General features: G+C 37.7%; 2 protein-coding genes across 4 annotated transcripts in view; one reads left to right on the plus strand and one right to left on the minus strand.

Moving 5' to 3' along the window:
- si:dkey-202l22.6 (interferon-induced very large GTPase 1) overlaps positions 1 to 17,737 on the minus strand; it is a 26,460-nt gene extending 8,723 nt beyond the window's left edge. Inside the window, exons 1-4 of one of the 2 annotated variants that reach the window (XR_004656122.1) lie at positions 17,464 to 17,737; positions 14,610 to 14,743; positions 9,222 to 13,899; positions 8,813 to 9,091 (exon numbers count right to left, since the gene is read on the minus strand). Coding sequence is in view for 1 of the 2 variants with exons in the window: in XM_034867897.1 (XP_034723788.1) it covers positions 8,956 to 9,091; positions 9,222 to 13,899; positions 14,610 to 14,652 (4,857 nt within the window). In the remaining variant the exon portion in view is untranslated. Of the gene's footprint in view, positions 1 to 8,372; positions 9,092 to 9,221; positions 13,900 to 14,609; positions 14,744 to 17,463 lie in introns of those variants that run through there. The other variant, XM_034867897.1, reaches the window with a different exon arrangement.
- A 2,008-nt stretch (positions 17,738 to 19,745) lies between these two features.
- LOC117942444 lies at positions 19,746 to 23,333 on the plus strand. Of its 2 annotated transcripts, none has more exons than XM_034867903.1 (4): positions 19,746 to 20,013; positions 20,948 to 21,061; positions 22,430 to 22,472; positions 22,717 to 23,333. In XM_034867903.1, exons 1-4 carry the CDS (start codon positions 19,960 to 19,962, stop codon positions 22,851 to 22,853), a joined length of 348 nt encoding a protein of 115 aa, XP_034723794.1. In that variant the 5' UTR covers positions 19,746 to 19,959; the 3' UTR covers positions 22,854 to 23,333. The 2 variants fall into 2 exon arrangements, with proteins under 2 accessions (XP_034723794.1, XP_034723793.1); XM_034867902.1 differs by having other exon boundaries at positions 19,750 to 20,013; positions 22,654 to 23,333.
- The last annotated feature ends 2,247 nt before the right edge of the window (positions 23,334 to 25,580 follow it).

Below are 25,580 nucleotides of genomic sequence, written 5' to 3' on the forward strand. Positions count from 1 at the left end.
TGGTCTGATCATGTTGACTCATTGATGAAAAAATTAAGTCCACGGGTCTACTGTATGAGGAAGTTGCAGTCCTTTAAGCTGAATACGGAAGTGGTAAGAATGTTTTTTATGTCGGTCATATGTAGTGTTTGGAGTTACTGTGTGGTGGGGTGGGGGGGAATACTGGGGTAACTGAGAAGGCCAGGATTGATAGTGACCAAAAGGGCTGGGAAAATGGTGGGAGAGTTAAATACAGTGGATCAGATATATGACGATCATCTAGTAAAAATGACACAGAAAATAACGAGGGACCCGGGTCACCCTCTTCATGGTATGCTCTTTCTTTTATACCTCAGGCAATTAGAAGGCACAACAAGCGCTTTAAACGTACAGTTTTTATTTTATTTTATTTATATATTGTATTTATGTATAATATTGTAGTGTATTTGTGGTATTGTATTTATTCTCTAGTTTTTTTTTATGGGTAAGATGGCGAGTGTGAGCCCTGTAATTTCCATTTTTATGGATGAAATAGACTTGACTTGACTGGTGTACAGGGAGGGACTAGAAATCCTGTCGTTTTTTGTCTTTTTTCAAGAGACAATTGCTCCAGAATATTAATACAGATTGAATACTTATTTTATTACTTATTTAGTTGATAACCGTTGTATTATTACAATATGACACTTGAGGAGCCCTACACCACAGTGATGCGCCTTTTTGCATGAACGTATTCCCTCACATGTTAAATAGCTTAATTAACAATCTTATAAATATTTCAAATATAACTTAATATTGATATTTAAACATTCAATTTTAAAATCCTTCATCAGAATGATACAAAATTACCTGAGTGACACACTGGAAATGGGTTGTCTCACCCGGAGTTGGAATAAAGCTGGCTTAACATTAGGATTCCGTTCTACAGTAGCCTGAAAACAAGTAAAATATGCAGCCCAAAACAGATTCTAAACATAGCTTTACTTGGACATTCAAGCCTTTAATTTAAAATCCTACATCAGAATGGTCTGATATTACTTAAATGACACACTTGATATGTGTTGTCTCACCCAGAGTTGGAATAAAGGTGGCTCAAAAGAGAATTCTGTTTTAAAGCAGCCTGAAATTGAGAAAAATATACTTTTAATAGCCTGAAAAAATTTCAATATAGCTTTACTTTTAAGCCCTTACTTTTAAATCCAACATCAGAATGGTCAGATATTAACATAAAATTTGGCTTTAATTAACAACCCAATAAGATATTTCCAACATAAGAATGCTCCGACATTACCGGAGTGACAAACTGGAAATGTGGTGTTTCACCCAGAGTTGGATTGAAGCTGGCTTAACAGGATTATTCCTTTTTAGAGTAGACAGAAAAAGAGTAAAATATGGCTTTGACAAAGTTTTTGGAGTTCTCTCCTGCCTGCTGTCGCTCTGCTTTTGGGTCCTCCTTCCTCGTGTCACGTAACAGAAATTGTGATCCATTTAAGGCTATAACAGAGCTGGTACAGCTGGAATAGTTTAAAAAAAAATCTATTCAGGGAAACTACTCACTCCACAATATTCACCATAGACTAGTGACAGCCGTAAGTGTAACAACATCAGACACAACTGAATAGAGAAAGAAAGTAAATACAAACTAAAACAGAAAGTGCACAACAAGACTAGACATCAGTGACTTAACAAAGTTGACCAGAAATAACAATAAGCTGTCTATTGATTAGTTTCTTCTTAGAACAATTGCATTATATGATGAAATGTGCAGAATCATCTATCCTTTTGCTGTATGATTTGCCTTTTTACTATACAAATTGTGAATGAATTACAGAGCTGCTGACAATTTAATAAAAAATGTGGTTTATTTTCTACCTTTTCAGCAGCTGTGGGTTTTCATTAATTTCAGTTTGGAATGAAAATCAATTGGCAGGTACTTTTATCTTGCTATTCTGAGGTTGGTAGACGCTGTTGTTTAATCAGTCGGTTCACTCTTGCTCACGGGAAAAAAAGGTCAAATTTATGTATCAGAGTTAGCGTACACGGGGACAGTGGTTTGCTGGCTAATAATAACTGAGCCAAAGGATATAAATCTATCAAAGCTACAAACACCTTAAAAGAAATTGGGCCTGATATTGATGTTGCTTTTGAACTTATTTGTGGTGTCAGAGTGACCGACTAATGTACTTCAGAGTTCTTAAATTTGTTTTAAGGTGTTGACAAATAGGGCAGCACAGATCCAGTCTCGTTCACAAGCAGAGCTATTATGGAGCTAGTACAGTGACAATAACCTGTGGTATTGAAAATAAAATTTGGCATTGAAACAAGAAATTTTAGTACTGAAACATGTTGCACTGATATGTAAAACACAAACATCAACAAGTAATAATCACACAATCCTATTATGGTATTTCACTTTGACATTTGTTTGTGTTATGATGTCAATACAAAAACAAATCTTGATGTGTATGTCTTTTTAGTGACAGTTTTTTTTTTTTTTTACGCTGTCAAGATTTTTACAATGTCACTGGTTTTCAGTTTCAACTTTCTGTCACTGTTTTGCCGTAGGGAAGAGGCTACTGGCAAGAGACCTCACCTCCAGAGGAATTCTCACAGATGTGTTAAAACCGCATATCTGCAATTTCTTCCTCAACTTCACCGCTCAAGTAAGTCTGGTTATCTCTACCATTTTTGCACATGTAAGCAGGCTGGCTTAGTGTTAACCTTTAATGTAGGCCTAAACTGTGCTGTTTTGTCAGAAGTCAGCACTGTTCTCTTAATTCTGCACATGTCAGCTAACTTGTGGCTATTTGTAGCAATTGTAACTCTCCTGGGATGTCAATCTATCTTCTATAATCTAGTATTTATAATAACAGTAAGTCCTGTTCTTTAGGCTTGACTCGCTTGTGTCTCTCATTAGCTCCGTCATGGATGTATTAAGAGAACGAGCTCCACTCTCTTCACCTGCCCTTAACATTGGCACAGAACCTTAACTCCCCTGTGCTTTAAAAACTAACACTATACCAGCCAGCTTCTATGGTAATGCCAGAGATGAACAGACTTATTTGAGAGGTGAATTTGTGGAAGACATTTCAGATATGCAATATATAAACCATAGCCCGTTAAAGAAGTGGACCAACAGATCCCCTTGTTCTGGACGAAGACAAGTGAAAGAAAATAGAAGCACTTTTCCGGTGATGTCTAGGCATTACTGCGCCGCCTCCAACTTGGCTTGACAACATAGTTGTGACGTGGGTAAACGTTAGGTTCAAAGCCTTGAGTGAAAAATTACTCACGGACACACACTTGCCTTTTGTGCAAAGGGGATGAGAACTGAAAAACAATCAGCAGTCTTCCAAAGCTCTCATCCCCTGCTCTGCCGTTTTATTCAGTGGGTGTGAACAGAAAGTTGATTTACATGAATGGGTGTAGTATATAGTTGTTTTACATAAATGTGGGTTAGTATATCATATTATTTGCTTTACTATTGGTTGAGCTGTTGGTGGGCTTATTAGGCAAGTTTAAGTTTAACATAGTTCACTGAAGTTGAATAAAGAAACAAGAGCTCCTTTTTCACACAGTCACAGCTGCAAATTAATCTCATCTTACTCTGCTGGCTAGACACTCCTATGTCTGGCACTCCTCGTCTCAATATTTTTCTTCATTTCTCAAGGTTTCAAATATTCACATCATAACTATTAAACAATATCATTTTGTTCAGTTCCCACAGCAAAGTGTAATGGTAGCGGTGCCAAGAGAAATCTCACTCATTCCCAATCAGCAGAGACAGAGAGCATAGGTAAATGTTAGGAGATAACATAGGCACAGTCTAATTATTGCTTACTAACATGCTAGTTAACATTAATAATTAAAGCTAAACAGCTAACAGAAGCCCACACTGTTTGCGTGTGGGCTGATTTGCGTGTGGGTGATTTGTCGACTATGCGGCGGTAAGTTGCGTGGTTTTTCCTTTGTCATCATTCTTGAGGTGACTCATTCTCAGTGCAAACAAATGACAGATTATTAGAAAGAAATTGGTTGCTTTGCGGTCCACCTCCTGTGAGTGTGTGTGTGTATGAGTGTGATTGTGTGTGTGTGTCTGTATGTGTGTGTGATTTTGTGTGAGAGGCAATAAAGAAATAAAGTTAGTCAAATTATCTGGCAGTAATGCATAAATATTCGTATTTATTTGCTAGATGAAGACATGTATCTTTATATTATACATGTATTATTTCTTTCACGTCAAGCTATTATAATTGTATTAGGTTTACATTCTTATTATTTAATAGTAGTTAATATTTAATAATAAGCTACTTCACTGAATAAGCCCTACACTGTTCTCTTTTGCACTACCACCATTGCACACAGTCTACATTAGCACCTTTAACTCTGTAAATTTCTGTGAGCGATTTTTATGACTCTTTAATTTTCTGTGAGTTATTTTCATAACTCTTTAATTAGCTGTGAGTGATTTCTATGTATGTGAGGTACATGTGTGCATGTGTTTGTTGTGTTATGATCGATCAAGATAGATAGATCTTTTTAGGCACCCAGTAACTTAGACTACCATAACACAACAAACACATATACTGTAAATACGTTGACCTATCTATCTAGCTATCTATCTATCTATGGTAACGGATTGAACCACCCCACCAACCTTCCAATTGACAGGCAACCGCTCTACCACTGAGCCACAGCTGCAGTAAACTGCTGTTAGCAGCAGAACCGGAGTTAGCTGAAAGTGTTGACTGGGCTGAAATGACTGCTAGTTACAAGCTATCAATCAAACACAAAAAAAGGCTGTCACTTGAATGGTGTTTTGAGCTAACGTTAGCAATCAAACAATCATATTCATCTTCTTTTATTGTTTGTAAGGAGAAAGGTTTATTATTTTATGATTTCACAAATTTCAGCATGACACGTTATTCCCTAAACCGTTCAAATCTGAGCATGTGCAACTCACGTCTGCACTCAACCAGAGCCGAACTTCACAATAGGCACCAAAACACTTCTCTCTTCAGTCCCCCTACAGGTTGGCAGTGGAATATTCCATCATTGTTACCATTATTCTTATGTCTCATTCAAACGGTGGTTAATAAACCACCGGAACGATTTTGGTCAATAGAATTTTTGGTGTTGGATCGATCAATATTAAAATCAATCAATATCAATAAATAAGGTCTCTGTTGTATTACTGTGTTGCAAAGTGGGATGTAATCAATAACAAAATGATGCCATGTGGCATCCACCCATGTGGGATGTGGCATGTCTGCTGTATTTCTAAGTACATCATGGTGTAATGACCCACGTGTTCTTGAAAACTACAAAGAAGAGGGTGTTGGTGTCCACAGGTCTGTGGTTCTCCCTGGTGAAGCTATTTCACAAGTCTACTTGTGCAAATATCTTGGTGTTTATCTTGATAGCTTGCTGAGCTGGAACGTGCATCTCTGTTATGGTTTTGTATGTTTCTGTTTCCCCTTTTATTTTGGTAGTCTGATTTTATTTTTGTCTTGTTTCCTGTCTTTTGTTTTTTTCCGCTCTTGTTATTGTCTGATGTCTTTTTACCTGTTTCCCAGCCCCTGTGTCACCTGTTCCTGTTACCTCGTTACCCTGTGTATTTAGTCGTTGTGTTGCGCTTGCTTCGTGTCAGGTTAATGTTCCTGTTAGTGTGTTTGTTTGTGGAGTCTACCCTGTTGTCTTTGTGTTCCAGTTATCCAGATATCATGTTCTTTTGCTTCCTCTTTATTCTGGATTTAGTTTTGGCTGCAGCATTCAGGACTCCTTTTTGTTGGTATGAACTTTATTAATGTACATTTAATCCTCAAACTCAACATTCTCTGTCTGTCTCTGCATTTAGGTCCACTATTCCCTGTATCGCATGACAATGTGTGTAGCAGACTACAATAGTAGTAACAAGAGTTCATGGTTTTGATCAGAAGCTTGTTTTTTTATCAGGCGGCCTTTGAGAGTCAAATTAGATATGGTATCAAACTTGGTTTGGTAACTTGTCTGTAAAATTGATGTCCAAACTAGTCCGATTTGTGCAGACTGCGTTGAAGATAATGTATGTAAAACACAATCCATCTCTGCGGTCACCTACAAACCGGCTGATTTTCCTGAAAGCCAACCAAATAATAAACGGTCCCATACCATGTGTTAAACACCATCTGTGAGGAGGTTTAGACACCACATTGTCGACTGGATAGATTTTAAAACTCTTTTATCCCTAGTTCAACAAAGATTTGGAACGTGGTCAAGTAAATAATAAATACATCTGGATGGAAACAAACTGTTTTTTAAAAACTTATTTATTTGTTGACTTTTTGCATTGGCGGTGCTTTTTATAGATTTAATTTATTATAAACTAATTTTAGCATAATTGTATATGAATTAAGCATGTCCTTTGGTATGTTTTTTGTTTCTTGCAGCAGTTTTACCCCTGTTTTTTATGTATGTGGAATGTGTTTAATGGATGCAGCATGGGTGGAAAATCAATCCAAATTTCCTACTACGTGGGAAAATAAAGTGAATCTTACAGGTTCAAAAGCACACATTAAAGTGTGTTTCAGCCTGTATTTTTAAAATTTGATTTATGGTACCTGAATTCTGGCAGAAATACTTAAAGGTATGAAATGTTACTTTTGTCATTGGAAGCAGGCAGGAGACAGTGACGGCAGCAAATAAAAATAGAGGAAAAAAAAAACACCTAAATAAATTCAAAATCGATTTACTGTAAGTGTACACTGTAATATAGCAAGACTACTATCAGCCCTTTCCGACGGGGAACTGAAACCATTGTGTCCATCTGTGTTCTCTTCAAAGCCACCAGGTTCCTTTGACAATAAAAGTAGTTTTACCTCGCAGAACACAGGAGTTGCTGTAATTGTGTTTTTGAGACTTAAAAAAATATTGGAACTATCCCTTTAAACTGAAACTTGCGCCAAAATTACTCCAGAAATGAACACCCAAGCTAAATAGCACAGTAATACAGACACAATCCTGTTATCCTAATGGACCATGATAAATACTGTGTCTATTTTTGCATCTTCCAGGTGCGTCTAGAAAACACACAAAGCTTAATCAATCTACCATGTACGATTTCACTCTTATTCTTATATGGCATGCTGCTGTATGGTAAGTTGTTTTCTCTATCTGGCTGCAAGAAGATGTAATATTAATGCAATGATGACGGGAAGTGAAGGAATATAGGGGAGGATAAAAATTACAGTTGTGCTTATCTCATGATATAAATAAAGGATTAGGTTACTTTGACCTAAACTAAATGTAAAATATTGCACTTGTTCTGCACAGCTCACAATATATGAAGGGAGTGTGGAAAAAAGACAAAGTGGCATGTAGAAATTCTCTGACCTTTTGAGTTTTATGCGTGAAATAAAGTGCTGCTTATTACAGTGCTCGGGAGAAGTGAGGAAGGGCATGTCAAATTATTAATGAAATAGGGTTTGGGACTCCCTTGTCCTCTTGTGCAACTTGCTGCAGATAGTTTAAAAAATCTGTAATATTGTATATACAAAATACTGTAAGTAAATGGGACCACATTAAATTCTTAAAGCACTATATCACCTTGCTCAGAGTCTAGCATCCATTGCGCTTTTAAGCCTTCACATGCAGCCTGAGATTCTGTGGTCATGTGGTTGTACAGAATCCTAGCTAAAGGTCAGAGGTGACCTTTTTGATCAGGCAAAGACCTGTCTAAAGAGATCTGTCCCATTTCTGTAAGTCACTGTCAAAGTGTTTTCCTCTATGTAAATATCTTCCAAAAGGGTAGTTGTATCAGGAATACACGTAAACATACTTATTTTGCTATAACTTAACTAAACAATCATTAAATAGTCTTGAACAATTAGAACAAATAGATTGATACATTAACAGTTCTGGTATGTGAAACCAATGAAACCTGTTTTTACATCTCAGTGTTGAGCTGTCAGAGATTCCTCCATCCCACATTGCCCTCTTGTGGATTTCACCATTTGACTTTTCCCTCTGCTTTACTTGATGCGGAGTAGGGTCAATTTAGAAAGGCAAACAATGTCTTGATTGGCCGAGTAGGGACATGGAAACTTCAGTGCTCGACTCCACAGTGGAGAGTGGTCAATTTGATGAAGCACATTCGTGCTCATAAAAGAAGAGTTAGTGGCTACTGTGTTGATGTGATTGTTCCAGTCCACACTTTATCTTATAATGCTATCATATTTCAGCTTTGTTGGCATGAGACAGAATTCAAATGCAGTATTTAAAAGGGAAATCTGCCAAACACATAAATCCTATTACAGTCTGTGAAATGAAACGTGGAGCATATTTTATGTGTGACAGTTTCAGTTTAAATGAAGAAAAAAGCAAATACACATTTTGCAAAGTAGTTTTATTCAAAAATTACATTTGTTTTATCTTGTATGTTTCACTTGAATATTGTAGTTAAAATGTATCATAACCATATGTCTGCCTGTAAAACAAAAGGCTTACAGTTATATTCTAGAATGTAATTTCAATGCTGAACAAGTGGAATAGGAATGCTGTAAAATCACTGCTGGATACATAGTGAGAAAAAGATGAGACAAGATATTTATGTATTGATTGATTTATTCTACATTTCTACCTTTCTCTAAATTCCATTACACTTTTATATGGCAAATGTTTAAAAGGTAAACTATTTGAGATTGTAAATACAATATATTTTAAATGCATATTTTATAGAACAACATGTTAATAAGCAAATGATAAAAAAGAAAAGGCCAAAAGCAAACACATCTATTATCAGTTTTAAATGAATTGTCAATTTGATTAACATTCTATTTACTATTACATCATCATGATAGATAGATAGATAGATAGATAGAAAAAAGATTTCCAAAACAGTTAAAACCTAAACTTGATCAATAAAAAATCACATGTACTATGAAATAGACAACATAAGTACACATAGGATATAGGAAAAGGGCAGTCCTAATATCAGCATCATTCAGGTAGGAAGGCCTCCTTCAGACTGTACAATGCCTCCTCCTTAGTGATCTTCTTCCACTCCTCAGGAATCTTTGTTGGCCCCTGCTTGTATTCCTTTGCAAACCTCTCACTGAACCTCGCCAACACATACCTGTAAATTAAAGATTAATTAGCTTTGATTTCAGAAAGATTTGCATCTAACAATATTGACACTGGTGCATAAAATTGAAGATAATGTAAGAGAAATTATGGTTGTTAAGTCTAAATAAACCACACTGTACCTCCAGTAAGCACTAGGCATCTGGCTGTTCGGGTCTTCAGGGGAGATGATCCAGTCTGGGTAGAGGGAATGGAGGACCCTGCATGCCACTGATGTGTCTTCTGTGTCTTTGCTCATGCTTGGGTTGTCCTCTGTCATGCTTACAGGGCAACTGAGAGGACAGGATAGAGAACCTGAGTCACAGGACAACCTGTCTTTGGGCCTGTGGAGCAGAGCCCTGTGAACCTCATGCCCCATCTCGTTCCGCTCACAGGGGGCTCCGCAGAGAGGGCATTGCTGGTCACAGCCTCTCACTCTGCTTAAAAGGAAGCATTGGGGCTGAACTGGAAGGCACTGAAGAAGTTGGGTGGTGTCCGAATTTTGGGAGAACTCCTGGGATAGGTCCAACCGCATTCCAGCCAGTAACTCCATTAGACATGTGACAAAGCGATCCCATTCTGTTGTAATACTGAAAAAAGGTCCATCCAGAGAGGCCCTATTGACATCCACATCTCCATATCTCTCTAAAGTGAGGCACACTCTCTCCAGTAGCGGCTTTGTATCACTCAGCACTCCATTGGTACCGTCTGTTGTTTGGCTCACTGCTGCTGCAATCTTTCCGATGATTTCTCCAAGTCTCTCTTGTCTCCATTTGTTCAAGCTGGTTGATTCAGAGAGGTGAGCCACCACTGTCTCCTGGATCTTCCTCACTCTTATGTTTTCATAGGAAAGCAAATATTCCAGGAAGCTTTCAAAGCAGTCCTCCTCTATAAGCTCTTCCAGCAAGTTTTGGTGGAAGGCACCTGGGGACTGAAACTGCTGGGCTTTACCTTGGATTTCTTCTACAATCCACATCCCCAGTGGTCTATAGATGTAGTCTGACACTGTAGGTTTGATGATCATGGAGGTAAATGCTTGAGCCACCCTCTGGCACTGGTCTCTTTTTCTGAACTGGTAGGTAAACTCTGCCTTGTAGGTACTCTTCGTTGCAGTGATACTTGTCAAAAGCTCACTGTCCTTGGCATAGCGGTCATGTAGTTGTTGAAAGTCTTGGCATGCAGAGCTGCAGAGATAAACTTTCAGTTCCACTTCAAAAGCTGATCTGATTTCCATTGATGTTTCTTTTAAAGCTTTTTCAACATTGTCTAAAAGTGTTGTAATGTAGCTTTCAGAGAACTCTGCTGGTAAGCTAGATTTTTCTGCTACAAACTGATTGTATTCTTCTATGATATTGCATGCTACCCGTTGAGCTTCTAACTTCTGCTGTCTATTGTTGTCTTCAAACATGTGCTTTAATCGACTGCGGTATCCAAAGTGCTCATCGGAAACTTGGAAGATAGCTGTCTGGTTTTGGCCGTTTAATTCAAGTTTTTTCATGTGTTTGTGGAGACCACGGCTGATTAGATTCTCTTTCAATATATCAGTCACTCTTGTAGTAATATCGTCTGTCTCTGAAGGCCTGAACTCAAAGTTTGACAACGTCTTACTCCATGCATCCTCAAACTCCTCTTCTAGCTCTGTATCTTGAAGGAGAACTTTGGTTGCTTTGCTGTTCTCTAACAGTGTGTGTAGCTTGGATTCCTGTTCTTTTTCCAGTAAGGCTTCAAATTTTTCCAGCTGTGTTAAAGAACAATGGCTCTCGTTGACTGTCCCCAACCTTTGTATTAGCTCTTCAGTTACTCGCTCCTGAAGGTCATCCAAATGGCTCACTAGGATTGGCCTGAATATGTTCATTTTGAGAATGTTTTCTTTCATCAAATAGGCCTCTCCTTTGGACCTGAGTGTGTCCACCTCTGTTTTTACTTCTTCTCTGGCTTCATCCTTTAGCTCACTCAGAAGGCCTTTTTGGATTAAAGCGTCTACAGCTTTTGCCTTTGTGTCGAAGATTTTCCTTCTTGCCCCATTGAGCCAGCTTTCAATGTGTTCCAGGAAAGTATTCTCCCACTGGGAAAGCTCTGTGCAAAATAAAGAGAAGGCTAAAGCTATGTCAGTATTGTGCATACTAATGGAGAATGATTCTGCTTTCACTGCATCCCAAACAGAGCACAAATGGCTCATAAATTCATGCAGACCTTTGGCTTTGGACTTAGCTGCACACTTCTTCAATGCCCCCAACAGATTTTGCTTAAGCTTTAACACAGCCTTACTATACTGCATATCAATTGGTTCAGAGAGGGTCATATTGTACCATGGCCCTTTGAGACAGGTAAAGGAGTTTGTGGTTTTTGCATAATGGTTATTAGCAATGCTGTTTCCTCTGTCCCCAATATCAGTCTGAAGCATATCTGATACACGTCTTAACTGTGATGCTTGTAATAAGCTGTTTATGCTTTCATCCTGGGCCAGGAGTTGGCAGATTGGCATGGAGCCACATTCATTGATGCGTAGGAGAGCATTGACTATGACAGTAAAGTTAGCTTCAAACTCAGTACCCACATGTGAAGAGATGCTCTGCATTAAGACATCACTCAATCCTGTTGCAACAGTGGCCATCTCATTGTCATGGATCAGCATGTTTCTTGTGTTGTCTAGAGACATTGTGCAGAGACCTACATCAATCAAAAACAGAAAATCACACTCCATGTCCTTTCTGAGGTTATCTGGGAAACACAGGGCAGCCATGTACACCCCTCTGGTGGCTCTTTTCCTTCCATCAGGGAATCTCACCCCAAATAATGCATAAAGAACCTCAGCGTTCCTGTCATGATGTCCTCCGAGGTTTGTCAGCACTCGAGTCCTGCACTGTTCTTGAGGAAGGCGGCGTTTAAGCTCTGCAAAGACACAACCCAGCCAGTGGATTGGAATGTTTGAGGCATCTCCATCCATTAGTTCAAGTGGAATTCCATGGAGAAGAAGGTCTGTAGCTAAGCTAGGTAGACGCAACACATTGTGGCTCCCACTGCTGGGGCTCATGTGTGTTAACTCAAAAATCAAACCCATCTCACGCAAAAAGTGCTCCAGTCCCAGCGTGGAAGGATCAGGTTCAAAAGGCTGTGAAGATGATGATACTTGATCAAAGGAAACATCTAGACACATTTGTTCTTGCTCAGAAACGTGCTGCTCTTCTGTTGTTTCCTCTTCGAATGTTGAATCTGTGCAGAAACTATCACTGTCCATCTGGTTGTCGTTGTTTCCATTTTGGAGCTCATCATAATCTTCTGGCATGCCAGCCTTCATTTCTGTCTGCAGGTTTGGGACTAGATCTTGTGGGCTCTTTGGTTTTTGGATTTGCTTCTGCCAAAGTCTCATTTTCATCCAACTGAGGAAATAAGTTCTCTCCACTGTATCTTTGAAAAGTGCATCAGTGAAAATCTTCATCGCTGGTGTCATCTTGTAGCTGCTCAACTCTAACAAGATGTCTTTCTTTTCTTTTTGCTGTTGGGGATCAATTTCTTTTCCTTCTTTTCTCTGTTTACTCTCCTCCTTTTCTATTTCAGCAAGTTTGCTCCACAAAGGCCCCTGCAAAAGAATCTGTTTCTCTCTAAATTGAGCAGATCCCTCATCTAAACCTCTCAATACTTCCTCCACTGTGGCCATTGCCTTCTCACAGGCTGCCCCTTCATCTAAATTAAGGCCATGTTCCTCTGCTAATTTTGCTGCTGCCTCAAGTGTAACATGTTTCAGCTCATATGGTAACAGGTCTTTCAGGGTGTCACACAGCTTATTAGCCAGTTCCTCCTCACTCAAATCTCTCCCTTGCAACACTGATCCTCTGGGAACCCCCATGTATTCTTCAAGGTTGGGACCAGCAAACCCCACAACTCTGTTCTCATTCTTCTCAGCATCTGATAGGTCAATCAATATGAGCTTGCTGGCCATATTTTTGCAGGAGGCAAGAATTAGTTTTTCGTTCTCCCTAAGATCCCCACAGAAAACAACCACAGCTGAAGACACTTTACATAAAAGGCTGAGGCATTTCTCATGTGAACCGGCATCACCACGGAGGTTAGAGATTACCACAGGAACAGGGAAAATATCTCTGGTAGTGTCTCCAGTGGGTAGATACCAGCCAATCTCTACCAGGCCATTAGAGAGCCTACGTGGAAGCTGTCCTCCATCCAATCCCCTGTGGAGAAATGTCTCACTGGGAGATCTGAGTCCACTTATAACATTGTTTAGTACCTTGGACTTAGAGACACCACAGTGACCAAGCTTTACACAAGAAACTATAGGCATAATTGTACTTGCCAAATCCCCCTCGTAGACCTTAGTGTTATTTTCCGGAAAATGAGACCACCATTTGCTTACAGCACCTCTCAGTGGCCAAAGAAGGAAGCAACTCGGTTCTTCTGGATCTATGTTTGGAAGGACCAGTGGCACAGCAAACTGGCATTGCAACATGCGGACTGTCATCTCCTGCTGAAGGAAAGTGTTGGCAGACATAAAGACAGCTGAAACTAGATCAAGAGGGTTGATGGCACTCTGGCTTTCTCCTTCGAAATCATTGATTAACTCCTCAGGTGATTTGTTGGCATTATTTAGAACATCATGCAAAGGTTTGCAGCAAGGATTTCGGGCATCTGGGCTGAGCAGCCAAAGGCGTTGGAGGAAGGCATTTGGTAGATCCTTGGGCTCCACAGGTTCCTGGTACTCCAGAGCCCAAGTGCTGATGTCCAAAATAGATGCTGGGTCCAATGGTGTTGTCCCGAAGGCTCCCAGGCCCATCAAATTTAGGACGTCTGTCCGTACATTTAGAGGTTCTGGTTTGAAAAATAATCAATTGTTTAGCAACATGTTTAAATCTTACATAGTAATATAGTTCTTTCCAGTTAAGAATTTAATTTCATAAGATTAGGAAAAAAGCCAAAGATTCAATACAAAACAATCCAAAAAGATCCAATAGTCATTACATTTTAGCTCAGAGTCTCTGCTACACATGCAAACAAACCAGCAGTGTTTCCCTTAAACGCACCATCCCGTGGTGCCATTATCTTTCAAATTTACACTTGCTGCACCAAACCTATAAGCACTAATGGGTAAATTCAGTTCAGCATTCAGAAATGTTGTGCTTTTATTCAAGCACATCCCCTTGGCCAGCAGATTTTCCAAAGCAAGGGCAATTTAATGTCATGAACAGACCTTTCAAAATAAAACTTGAACATGTTTAGGGGTAACACAGTCTGTTTGCATGGGTTGCTGCAGCACCATCTCTACAAGGTGCCACTGATTTATCTGGAGAATTACTTACCTGATAATCAAACTAGTTAGTCTTTTGTTTAATGCAATCGTACACTATTGCCACAAGCCAAAGAATAAGAAAGCTATACTTTTTGCCATTTATTTCTGCAAAGGCCTTACTTTAAAATCGTTAATGGTGTTTTATTAATACATCTTAATTGATTAATTTACAGCATTCAAAATGAAACATTTCAATGATACACAACCCTTGAAAAACAAAAAGGAAACATACTTTTCTTTTTCTTACTCAGCCTCTTTGGAAGCTTGACTGACATGATAAATCCAGCTGTGGGTCTTCTCTCCGTTTAAAATTAGTTTTTCTCTGGTCATGCACATCACTGGCAATGTGGAATATTTACTTGAAACCTGTGATTAAAATTCATAACACAAATATTACTGACATACAAAAGGCCGTCCAACAGAATCAAAAGTACATGCAAGCTTCTTTGTACGAATATCATGTGTAAATGTGAAAAAAACCTTTGTCCTATAATAGATGAGAGAATGCTGTAGACTGCTGTCTCAAGGGACTGCTCATTGTGGAAAGTAGGCCTACAGGGGAGGCTGGTTTAACAAAACTTTTATCTTCCTGAAATGCTTCACTGAAGCAGAAATCTCCTCCTGTTTCATTTTTCTTTTCACTAATATAAAACCTGAATCATAACAGGCTGTACATGATATGCTTATATAGTGGCCTATACTCATTAATCAGTAGACTGTCAGAAAGATAAGGCACCACTGATAGCTCAACATTGAGGTGACTACCTCATTTTTTTACGATTTAAACTAAAGCTTACAGCGCTCTAGAGTAAAGGGATAATTCAATTAATTAGCATTAAGCTTTGTATCAGTAGAAACCCTGTAATATTTTTCGAATGACTGTGCTTCCCGCCCTCATATCCCCCTGAGACGAGAGATATTGCGTGTCTGGAAAAACAACTGCTGTGGAATACAAGCCAGGTAGTTCCACATGTCAAACCATTTCAAACCGCCCATAGGGGGTTGGACCCGAAGTTAGTCGAGTGTCAGCCATCTTGGAGCTAAGCTACAGCTATCTATTTTCAGCAACAAACTTTTACAACAATTGTGCAATCAAACTACCGCACATGTGTACCACCGGGATACATATGTAGCCTACAGATCTGAGAATATGCAGGAAGCTTTATTACAGATGGAATACTCGACAAACTACGCGAGCTTCGCCTGCTATGGAGACCAGCACCTCAGCCAGCGTTGTCGCCCGATGCCTCTAGCTGGGGAAGGGGACATCAACGGCGGTGTGCGCTACAGTGGAAACGCCGAACGAGGGCTAGAGTTCCAGCTAAGTGGAAAGCTAACACTAGACGGCCAACTGTCAAATCCATCGTGCTTGCAAGTGTCCGATTATTAGACAACAAACTGGACTACATCCAACTCCAACAAAACTCCCAACAAAACTCCCAACGTGAGTTCAGAGACTGCTGTTTTTGTGTTTTCGTGGAAATATGGCTGAACGACAGTGTACCGGACTCCGCTATCTTGCTACCAGGCCTAATAGCCTTTCGAGCAGATGCTGCTCTGGCTGGTGAGACTAGTGGAGGTAGGCTGTGTCTACTCGGACTGGTGCAGAAAGGAGGTGTTTTTATCCAACTATTGCTAACCGCTGGTTATACTACCATTGCGGTATGAACTTTACGAAGCCTATAATTTGCGTGCACTAAATGTAGCCTGTTTTGTATGTCGTTTTTAAACCGTGTTGTTTTTATATATTTTAAATGTGTAACACCACTTGAGCTATACATTGTTCGTGGATATGGTTGAAATGACAATAAAACACACTAGAGTTGAGTTGAATGCTTCACTGTCTGTCTGTCAGTAAACGGTAGGCATGGCTTGGCAGCGGACTCTTCGACCACTGAAGCAAGTTTATTGTGGGATTTGGTGTTTTTCGTCACATGATCCAAAAACACATTTTCTGACTTTTCTTGCCCTAGAAGGCACCAGTTTCGAAAAGAAATTCAGATTTCTATGTTTACCAATTTTGGACTTTCCTATAATATTTTCTCAAATATATTCCTATATTTGTTATTTAAATGATGTGAGAAGTTTAGAGGGACTATATATATATATATATATATATATATATATATATATATATATATATATATATATATATATATATATATATATGGTAAAATGGCTAACAACTCAACACCTGGGACATGCAGGACCAAAAACTGCACAGAATGTTTTTTTGTTTATAACAGGTTATTAATGCAAGTTAAAAAAAGGTTGTCAACCGCTGATTTGCTCTTCAATGCATTGTTTTATAATCTGATGTCAATGTAGAATTTTTATCTGTAAAAGGTAATGATGTAGTATATGGATTATAAAGTGGGGCATAAAGTAGCATACTTAAAAGAACGATAACTTAAAGGAATTACTTTTTACCACTTTTTAAATGGCAGGTGACATGGGTGGGAGTTTTTGCCTTGTGTCATTCATGGAGTAATAACACTAAGTTAGAAATAATAATTGACAATAGTTTAATAAGTTACCATTAATTACTGATTTATTTTAGTTTATCATGATTCACAACTGTTCACAAGCATTTAGCTTTCACATTAATATAGTTGAAATTAACTATTATACTGTAAACCTAGTATCTAGAAGATATTCTTATGGCTTATTATTTTATTAAATTGTTACAAACTTGTTAGATGTCTGATACCTTAACTTTGTTTCCTTATTAGAAGGTGTATGGCATTTAGTGTTTTACTAATACATATAAACCCCAGGTGTCATTTATATTTCTTCTGAAGTAAGAAAAAGAACATTGCCTGTTCAGTCAGGTAAATATTAAGGGTTGTAATCCAGTTTGTGAATGTGTTCTGCTTTTGTAAATGACTGAATCTGCTATCTTCAACTTGGCCTAAATTAATGTTAGATGTAATATACCCTTCAGCACAAACATATTTTTTTTGGTCAGGTATAATTTCTCAGATAAGACCAATAAATTAATGATATTCTTAATGCAATTAATTCAATATATCTGTAACAGTGGCATTGTAGTGGTAGAATTTGGAATAAAATGATAATATTCTTACCTGATTTTGCTTAAACAATTTGCGTTGTAAAAGAAGCCTCCTTCACATTGTATGTGTCACCCCCGCTGAGGTTGTATGACTGTCAGGAGAGCTCTTATACCTGACTGTTAAGTGATAAGATACATTCCTGCCTTTCTGTCTAAGAACAAAATGAACATTAGTCACACGCACACAGACTCACAGAACTCAACAAGGCACACGTAGCCAAGAGTAAACATGACATTAATCATTGTGTAAAACATCTTTACTTGACAAGCTTGATACACAGATAGCAGCATTCACAGTGCAAAGCCATGATGATATGTAATCACAGACGCATGTCCAAAGCATTGTTATTGGTCTGCAGGAGTCAGATGTGAGGCTTCAAAACAATGACGCACAAAAACCCTAGCAATGTGTGATCTCTCAGATATGAGATCTGATAATTACCAAAACTCAGAAGTGTGGCTGGCAGTCTGGCCAATAAAAACACACACATAAATCGTGAGAATGCGGCGGTTACAATAAATGCAATGCAAAATCATAAAATGTACAGAATCTAACACTGCCCCAACCCTGCAAAATGCAGATAATGTACATTAATGTATATTCCTAACATTTCTTTTTCAAATGTCCTTATTTATTTGGAGTATGAGACTGGTGTCTGTTTTTATGTTGGTACCACTTTCTAATAATTAAAATAAAAAGATAACTGTTGTTGTGATTTAGCACTATATAAATAAAATTTAATATTGTTAGGGAGTGAGGAGTCGCAGCGTCCGCCTAATCCGGCCCACCTGCTTCTCGTCCTAGTTGTCAGATTTATCTATAATATAATCAATAGTATAATAAAACTAGAGGGAGGAAGGGCATACAGCCCGATCCGGTTGGGGAGAGTTCTAGCCTGACCAGGCTCCTCTCTTTACCCTGTCTCTCTTAGTTATGCTGTAATAGTTTTAGACAGCTGGGGGACTTCCTTTGACACACTGAGCTCCTCTCTCCTCTATTTTTCTATCTTTCCATTTTGTGTGCATCCATGTCCCAGAAAGGCTTGTTACTAACCTAGCTCTGGGGAGTCATTCCCCGGAGTCCTTATGTTCTTTTTCGCCCAGCATGTTTTCCTCGGATCAGAGAGGAACCAAAATCATGCTAGCAGCTGTTTCCATGGTCCCGCTACATGTTCTGCGGTGCCCAGCTACATCCTGCTGTGCTTTGTAATGCCGCACAGTGCCCTGCTATGCCATGAACTACTACAACAAACTAATACAAACTACTATTTTTTTGTGTCTGTTATTGCCCCTCTTCATTCTAACCCCAACCGGTTGGCAGACACCGCCTACCAAGAGCCTGGGTCTGTCCAAGGTTTCTGCCTAAAAGGGAGTTTTTTCTCGCCACTGTTGCACTGTTGCTTGCTCTGGAGGAGACTACCAGAACTGTTGGGTCCTTGTAAATTCTGGAGTGTGGTCTAGACCTACTCTATTTGTAAAGTGTCTCGAGATAACTCTTGTTCTGAATTCATACTATAAATAAAATTGAAAATTTAATAATAAGGCAATTTATAAAATGTTTATTAATTGTTACTTATGCTTTATTAATGGTTAATAAATGACTTACTGAAGCTTAAACCCCATTAACAAAAGTAACTTAGGGGTTGCCAGTATGTGAAAAAAAATCCCTTGGTTTGACTAGACTGTATGTCCACTTATATTTTGAAAGAGGGCTGCGTACAATCTGGACCAATATCCAGTTATAAACCATTTATAAACCATTAAGGTTATTAATGGTTACCAACATTTAAAACCCCAATAAAAATGACAAATACCATGAGATTTTCACAACCAGGCAAGCCCTAAAATGTTCTTGTTAATGGCTCATATATATCTATATTATATACATCTATATAGCATGGGTAAATCTTTGAGTAATCATTCGAGTAAAATTATTTTTTTACAGTTTATAAACACTTCATAAAGTGTGTCTTATTAGAAAGTGGTACCTATATGTCAAAATGTCAACTTGCATGGGAACTTCTCTCTAATTCACACCAGTGTAACATGGGTTGGAATAATAAGCATAAGTAATTTGAGCTTAAAGGAAAACAAAAGTATATACAAAGCAAATTATCCGTAAGGTCTGAATCCAACATGGGATTAAAATAAATAACAATGAAACCTGATCTAACCCCTTCTGCTGGGGAGATGAAAGCACACCTGAGGGATACGTAATAAGAAAAAGATTACTGCTTCTCTATTTCTGTCCCGCAAAGCTCTTTAGTGGTCTTACCCTCATGTGTCAGAGACTGTGAGAATGAAGTGTGTGACATGTTTATGTGTGTGTTTGTGTGTACCTGAGAAAGGGATGGGACATACTCAACACTGCAATCAATTGTCCTTCCTTTGAGCAGCCCTGCGTTTCATTCCTGATTGCTGGGATCTGTTTCTTCAGGAGGACTGTTGAAAGTTATCCAAAACCGAGGAGAACAGGATTAACAGAGACACTAAAGAAGCATTGGTCAAGATGTTGGTCACCATGCTAACAGCCATGTATATGGTGGTCAGAGTCGTAGAATCGGTAAGATGATTATAATGATAGGTGGAATTTAAATATAAATTCTGTTCATTACTTCGGACATTTTGATTTAACATGTAACATGTAAGTGTGTTAACTTAGTATTCTGTTTACTTAAAAAATTCAGTATTTATTATTACAATACCTTAATGTTGTTAAAATATTCTTTATATTTGTATTGAGAAATATAAAGAATATTTCAATAAATACATCAGCGGGAAAAGGGCTGTGTTTTTGCTTTTTTGTGGTTGTGACCAATATAAATCCGGTTTATATTGACAGAATCAAAATGTGAATAATGCGATGTTAAGATAGGCCATCAGTGTTAAAACCAGGTTATATAGACAGCATCTAAATATATTGTTGTGATGTTAAACCAAGCTTTTAATTTTGCAGCATTATTATACCTTATTCCTCTCTGCTAATTATGTAACATCTATTACTCGTGTTTCTAAAAAATAAAATATTTACCAGGTCAGCAGTCAAAAAACAAGTACCACCAAGAAACTTTGGATATTTCTTTTTATATTTATCTGATTAGTAAATGTAGAAAAACAAGGTAAGGTGAGAGAGGTAAGCTGAGTGATGAGGTCGCTTATGTTGCACACCATGGCTGCAGGATATGACCCAAAATCTAAATCACAATTAATTGCACATTTTACCTCTATAACAATAAATAAACAATAATTTAAAACAATGTAATTTGTTTTTTTTTGTCTTCATAGTGGCAAGGTTTGTTGTGTAAATAGGCTCAAATATTGAAGGTGAGATCTTTTTTCTAATTCAAAAGTGCTTATTTTTGTGATTTTAAAATAATAAAAAAATGAAAACAAAGAGGGAACTATTATGGCTGTTTATGTCGATACATTTTCGATTAATTGTCCAGCCCTATTGCATGCTCTGATTTACACACTGCCAAACTCCTTTTCACTTTCAGATCGGGGTGCGGTTCGCACGGCAACAAGAGCCTATGCCCTACATGCTGTCCCAGCCTTTGCCGTGGCAGGTTCACTCAGTGTCACAAAGTCGGAGGAGCAGCAAAGCAGATGAGGTTAGTTGTAAGGAGATCTGGACCTCAGTAAAGTTGCTGTCGCACTCACATTGCCATGCTGATGCACCAATGCAATTGATTCGTCTTATACGACATCATTCTGCACATACGTAACTAATACACACAGTTTAACCACATTTGCTCTTCAGGAGACAAGTAACTTCAATTTTGTTTTTCCCTGCCAGTGTGGATGGAATTATTACTCATAAATGAGCTCTTTCTGATCTTCTGTTATGTAATGATGAGACAGAGCATATGGAAAATTTTGCATTCAAGCTCGACTTAGCTTGCGAGCATGCCAGCTTGGTCACCTGTTCTATGTTTGATTATAGTGTCTCAGAGGAGGACTGCAAAGAAAAAGAATATGATTTACAAAAGAGATTTTTTATGTTTCTTATGTACCCTCTGTACTCAAACAGCAACAGCCAAAAGTAAAAAATAAAGTTGAGTTCTGTAGACTCAGTTAAACACTGATCCTTTGGCCTTGCAGTGACTCAATCTCAGTGAATCAATATGAATTTGTGCATAGAGCAACTCCACATATTTAATTATTTGGCTTTTTACTTTCAGAATCAAAGAGCACATTTCAGTCCACACTGCTCACCTCTGATGTCCTGCACACAAACTGTAGTTCAGCTGTTTGTGAGTTTTTAGTGCCTTTTTTTGGTTAAAGTTAACTAGTTTCAAGGTTGCTTTTGACATAGGCCTTTATAAAGATGAATATGGCGAATAAAAACACCAACAGGTGCTGGAGCTGGAGAGCAGCAGCAAGAGGAACTTTGATGGTAGCAAAGGTTCTGAAAAGCGAAGGCAAAAGATTTGCCCACAAAACAACGTCCACAGAGGAGGGAGTTAAAGTTAGAAAAGCGAAAAAGGGGCAGAGGCGAAGAAACACTTTTTCTATTTTACACTGGCCTAAATTCACCTTAGGGTCTCTGGTAAAAGGAGAGAGGACCTAATTGAGAAGGTAAAGGACCTGCATTCAGTGTGTGGGCCTGAATGCAGGCACACAGCCAAACTGACGGTAAGCAGGCTAAGCTTGTCCTCAGCGTCTGGCTTCCCTGCCGATACTCTTCTTGAGCAGTAATCCCAATCAAGAGGATTTGTGTTTGAGGTCATCGCTCTAACTGTACTGCACATGTTGTACCGATGAAATAAAGAATTTAACAGAAGTGCCAATGTGACTGTCTGTTTGCATGTGTTTGCGTCCTTGGTATGTGAACAATGGTTCACCAAAGTTCAAGATGAGATTGTATCATTGATATTTGTAAAACTTGATCGGTATCTCATCCACCTTGTCCTTTTTTTTCCACTCTGTGCGTCAGTGTGGTTTTCTTCTAACACACAAATATTCCGTTTCATTGACAGTTTGATGGCCTCAGGAGGAACAGCATAGGCGTCTATAGAAAGAGTAAGTAATACTTTTAACTAATTTAAATGCAGGCTAGGTTTTTGCCAATTTAATTCATCTTAAAGATACTTGATTCAAATCAAATGTCAAATCTGACTGACTCAAACTTTAACCAGAAAAATAGCCCACTTGAGTCAAGTCTAATTTGGAAACCATGTGTTGAACTTGATCATTGCTACAGACTATGTCTCCATGGCAATTGCCTCCGCCTCTCTGGCTGTCCCCTGTGTCCTGTCGTGCTCAGAATCCAATGCCAGCAATGGGACGTGCACCATGTCCGCTGCTCCCCCGCTCAGCCCTGTTGAAGTTGAGAAGGCCGCCGCCACTATCCAGACCCATTTCAGGAAGTTCCAACAGAAGAGGCACAAGAACAACAAGTAGATGGACAAAGAGGGATAGTGGTACCGGTGCTTTAAGCCTGAGGTAGGACATATGTTGATCCATCAAGCAATGGATGAACTCTTGGATGGCATACACAAATGCATATATGCACTCATATGCAAGTGTCCATGCATTCAAACTTCATGATTAACTCTTAGTAGAGCTCCTGGATGAGTGATACAGTATAAACAAAGTATACAGTAATAGCTTACATTCTCAACAGCTTCTTGTAATAATATTTGAAATGCTATATTAATAATAGATTAACTATGTGATAATACACTGTACATCTGAATGAATGTTAGTTTTGGTGTGCTGTGATGACAGAGTGATTGTAAGAGTGTGTGAGTGACGGAGTATGCTGCATCTATAACAGTTTTGACTAAATGAAAATGGAAAAAAATAATGTGTCAATATTGTGTATCTTTCAAAAAAAACATGTAAAATTTCACCAACCTATTTCAATAAACTCCTCTGTAAAGCTGTGCTGGGTTTCATTGCAGGATGATGCCCTGTAGTGTTTTAGTCAAGTTTTGAATCATCTCATGGATGAAGTACATGTCAGTTGGTTCACTGAAAATGCAACAGCAGCCTTAATGAAATCCATGCATTGTTTTGTTTTTTCAGGAATACAGTCCTAGATAATTCTGAAAGGGCTCAATGGAGACCTCCAGTGTTTAAAATTAAATAGAGAAGACATTTAATGACCACATGAATAAATAACAACAAACAAAATCAAAATGATAATAATTGGCTGTCCATTCCTCCAGAACAAATCTATAGCAATCACATCACAGGCTCCACCTTGTTCGTCTTGACTGTCAAAAAGATGAGTTTTAAAAATATATCTAATGTATATTTTATCTGTATTCATTCATATTGGTATTTATTTCATAATGTCTTGTGTATTTGTTTAATTTTAAATACTTTAGGTCACCAAAGGCCACTATATGTATGTATGACAATTTAAAGATTCTGTTACATATTAAATGTTGGAATTCAAACAACCAGGCACTATGCCGAGCTGATTTTTTTTTTATGTGAAAGATTCAGTGATATATCATGTAACTGTAGTTCAGAGTTGGTCCCTTACGCGAGCCCACTTTTTCTACTATTTACAAGTCAAAATGTTGTTAAAAACAACTAAGATAGACTATTATTATGCTTTAATGAAACATTTAATGAAATATTTTCTGGTTTTTAAACATCTTGTGTGAAAATGTGTGTTTCTGTTTTCTAATATGTTGTAATATACATTAAGTCTTTCTGGGAGACAGATCTTGAAATGGGTTTAACTGAGGATGTACAGAGGGAGGGGTTGAACAGGATTTATTCAAGTGAATTTCATGCAAGGTTGCAGCTGATCCATTGGTTGAACTAACTGCTTTGTTTGGTTTCTCCAAAGCTACTCTTGCACTGCCATATGCTGTACAGCAAACCCTTATGTTTGGTATGTTAATAACAATGAGTATAATTCTCAAGGAATGGAAGGCTACCAGCACTCCTCGTTTCTCCAGATAACTTAGGGAATGTGTACCATGGGACACAGCTTGAGAGGCTTTGAAGCAACACACATGCAACTTAGAAATTATTTGAGAGTACCTGTGGCCCATATATAGACACCTTAACTATCCTGTTTGATAAGCAGAAGTCCGTATTGTTAAGTGTTGCTATTCTGAGCTTTTTATTATATTGGTCGAAACTTTGTACTTATCTCTGTCTAGTCTGGATATCTTCTTGATCTTGTGTTCTGTTGTTTTTTGCAATTGGGATATGTATCTTTGTAAGTTTGTTTGAAGATGTCTTTTTTTAGTGTGATAGTAATTAATAAAAAATAAAAATCCAAAGTTAGTATAGTATGTCATTGTATGTAAAAAGGAAAAAGAAAAAAAACATATAAAAAGCCATTGTATATCACGTCATGTTAAAAAACAAACAATTCTAATCTATAATGTCGTAAAAAATTTTTTTACATGAAAAGTTGTAGTATGTTATGAAACAAGTCATGAGAAAGTCATGGAAACCTATAGTGTGTCAAAAAGGTCATAAAAAAGTCATAGTATTTTATTTTGAAAAAAGTCATAGAATAGTTTATTGAAAAAGTCCAAGTATGTCGAAATAAATCATAGTATGGTATGTTGAAAAAAAATTATAGTATAGCATGTTGAAAAAGTACAAAAAAATCATAAAAAGTCACTGCATAGAATGTCGAAAAAAGTATAAAAAACGAAATATTATAGAATAGTATGTCAAAAAAATGTATGAAATAGTCTTTGTATAGTATTTCGAAAAAGGTCATAAGAAATTCATAGTATTGTGTGTTGAAAAATATTAAAAAAGTCATAGAATTGCATGTTAATAAAAGTCCAAGTTAATATTACGTCCAAAGAAATCATAGTATAGCATATCAAAAAGAGTCATAAATAGTCATAGTATAGTATATTGAAAAAAGTCATAGTATAGTATGTCGAAAAAAGTCATAGTATAGTATGTCGAAAAAAGGTTTGTATAGTTTGTCAAAAAAGTCAAAAAGTCATTGTACAGCATGTCGAAAATAAGTCATGGAATGTTTAAAAGTCATAGTATAGCGTGTTAAAAAATGTTAAAAAAACTCATAGTATAGTACATCAAAGTCAAAAAAGACATAGAATAGTATGTCAGAAAAAGTCAAAAATGTCATAGTACAGTATGTTGAAAAAGTCAAAAAAGACATAGTATAGTATGTAA

Source organism: Etheostoma cragini, chromosome 3, assembly GCF_013103735.1.
Source record: "Etheostoma cragini isolate CJK2018 chromosome 3, CSU_Ecrag_1.0, whole genome shotgun sequence".
Taxonomy (NCBI): Eukaryota; Metazoa; Chordata; class Actinopteri; order Perciformes; family Percidae; genus Etheostoma; species Etheostoma cragini.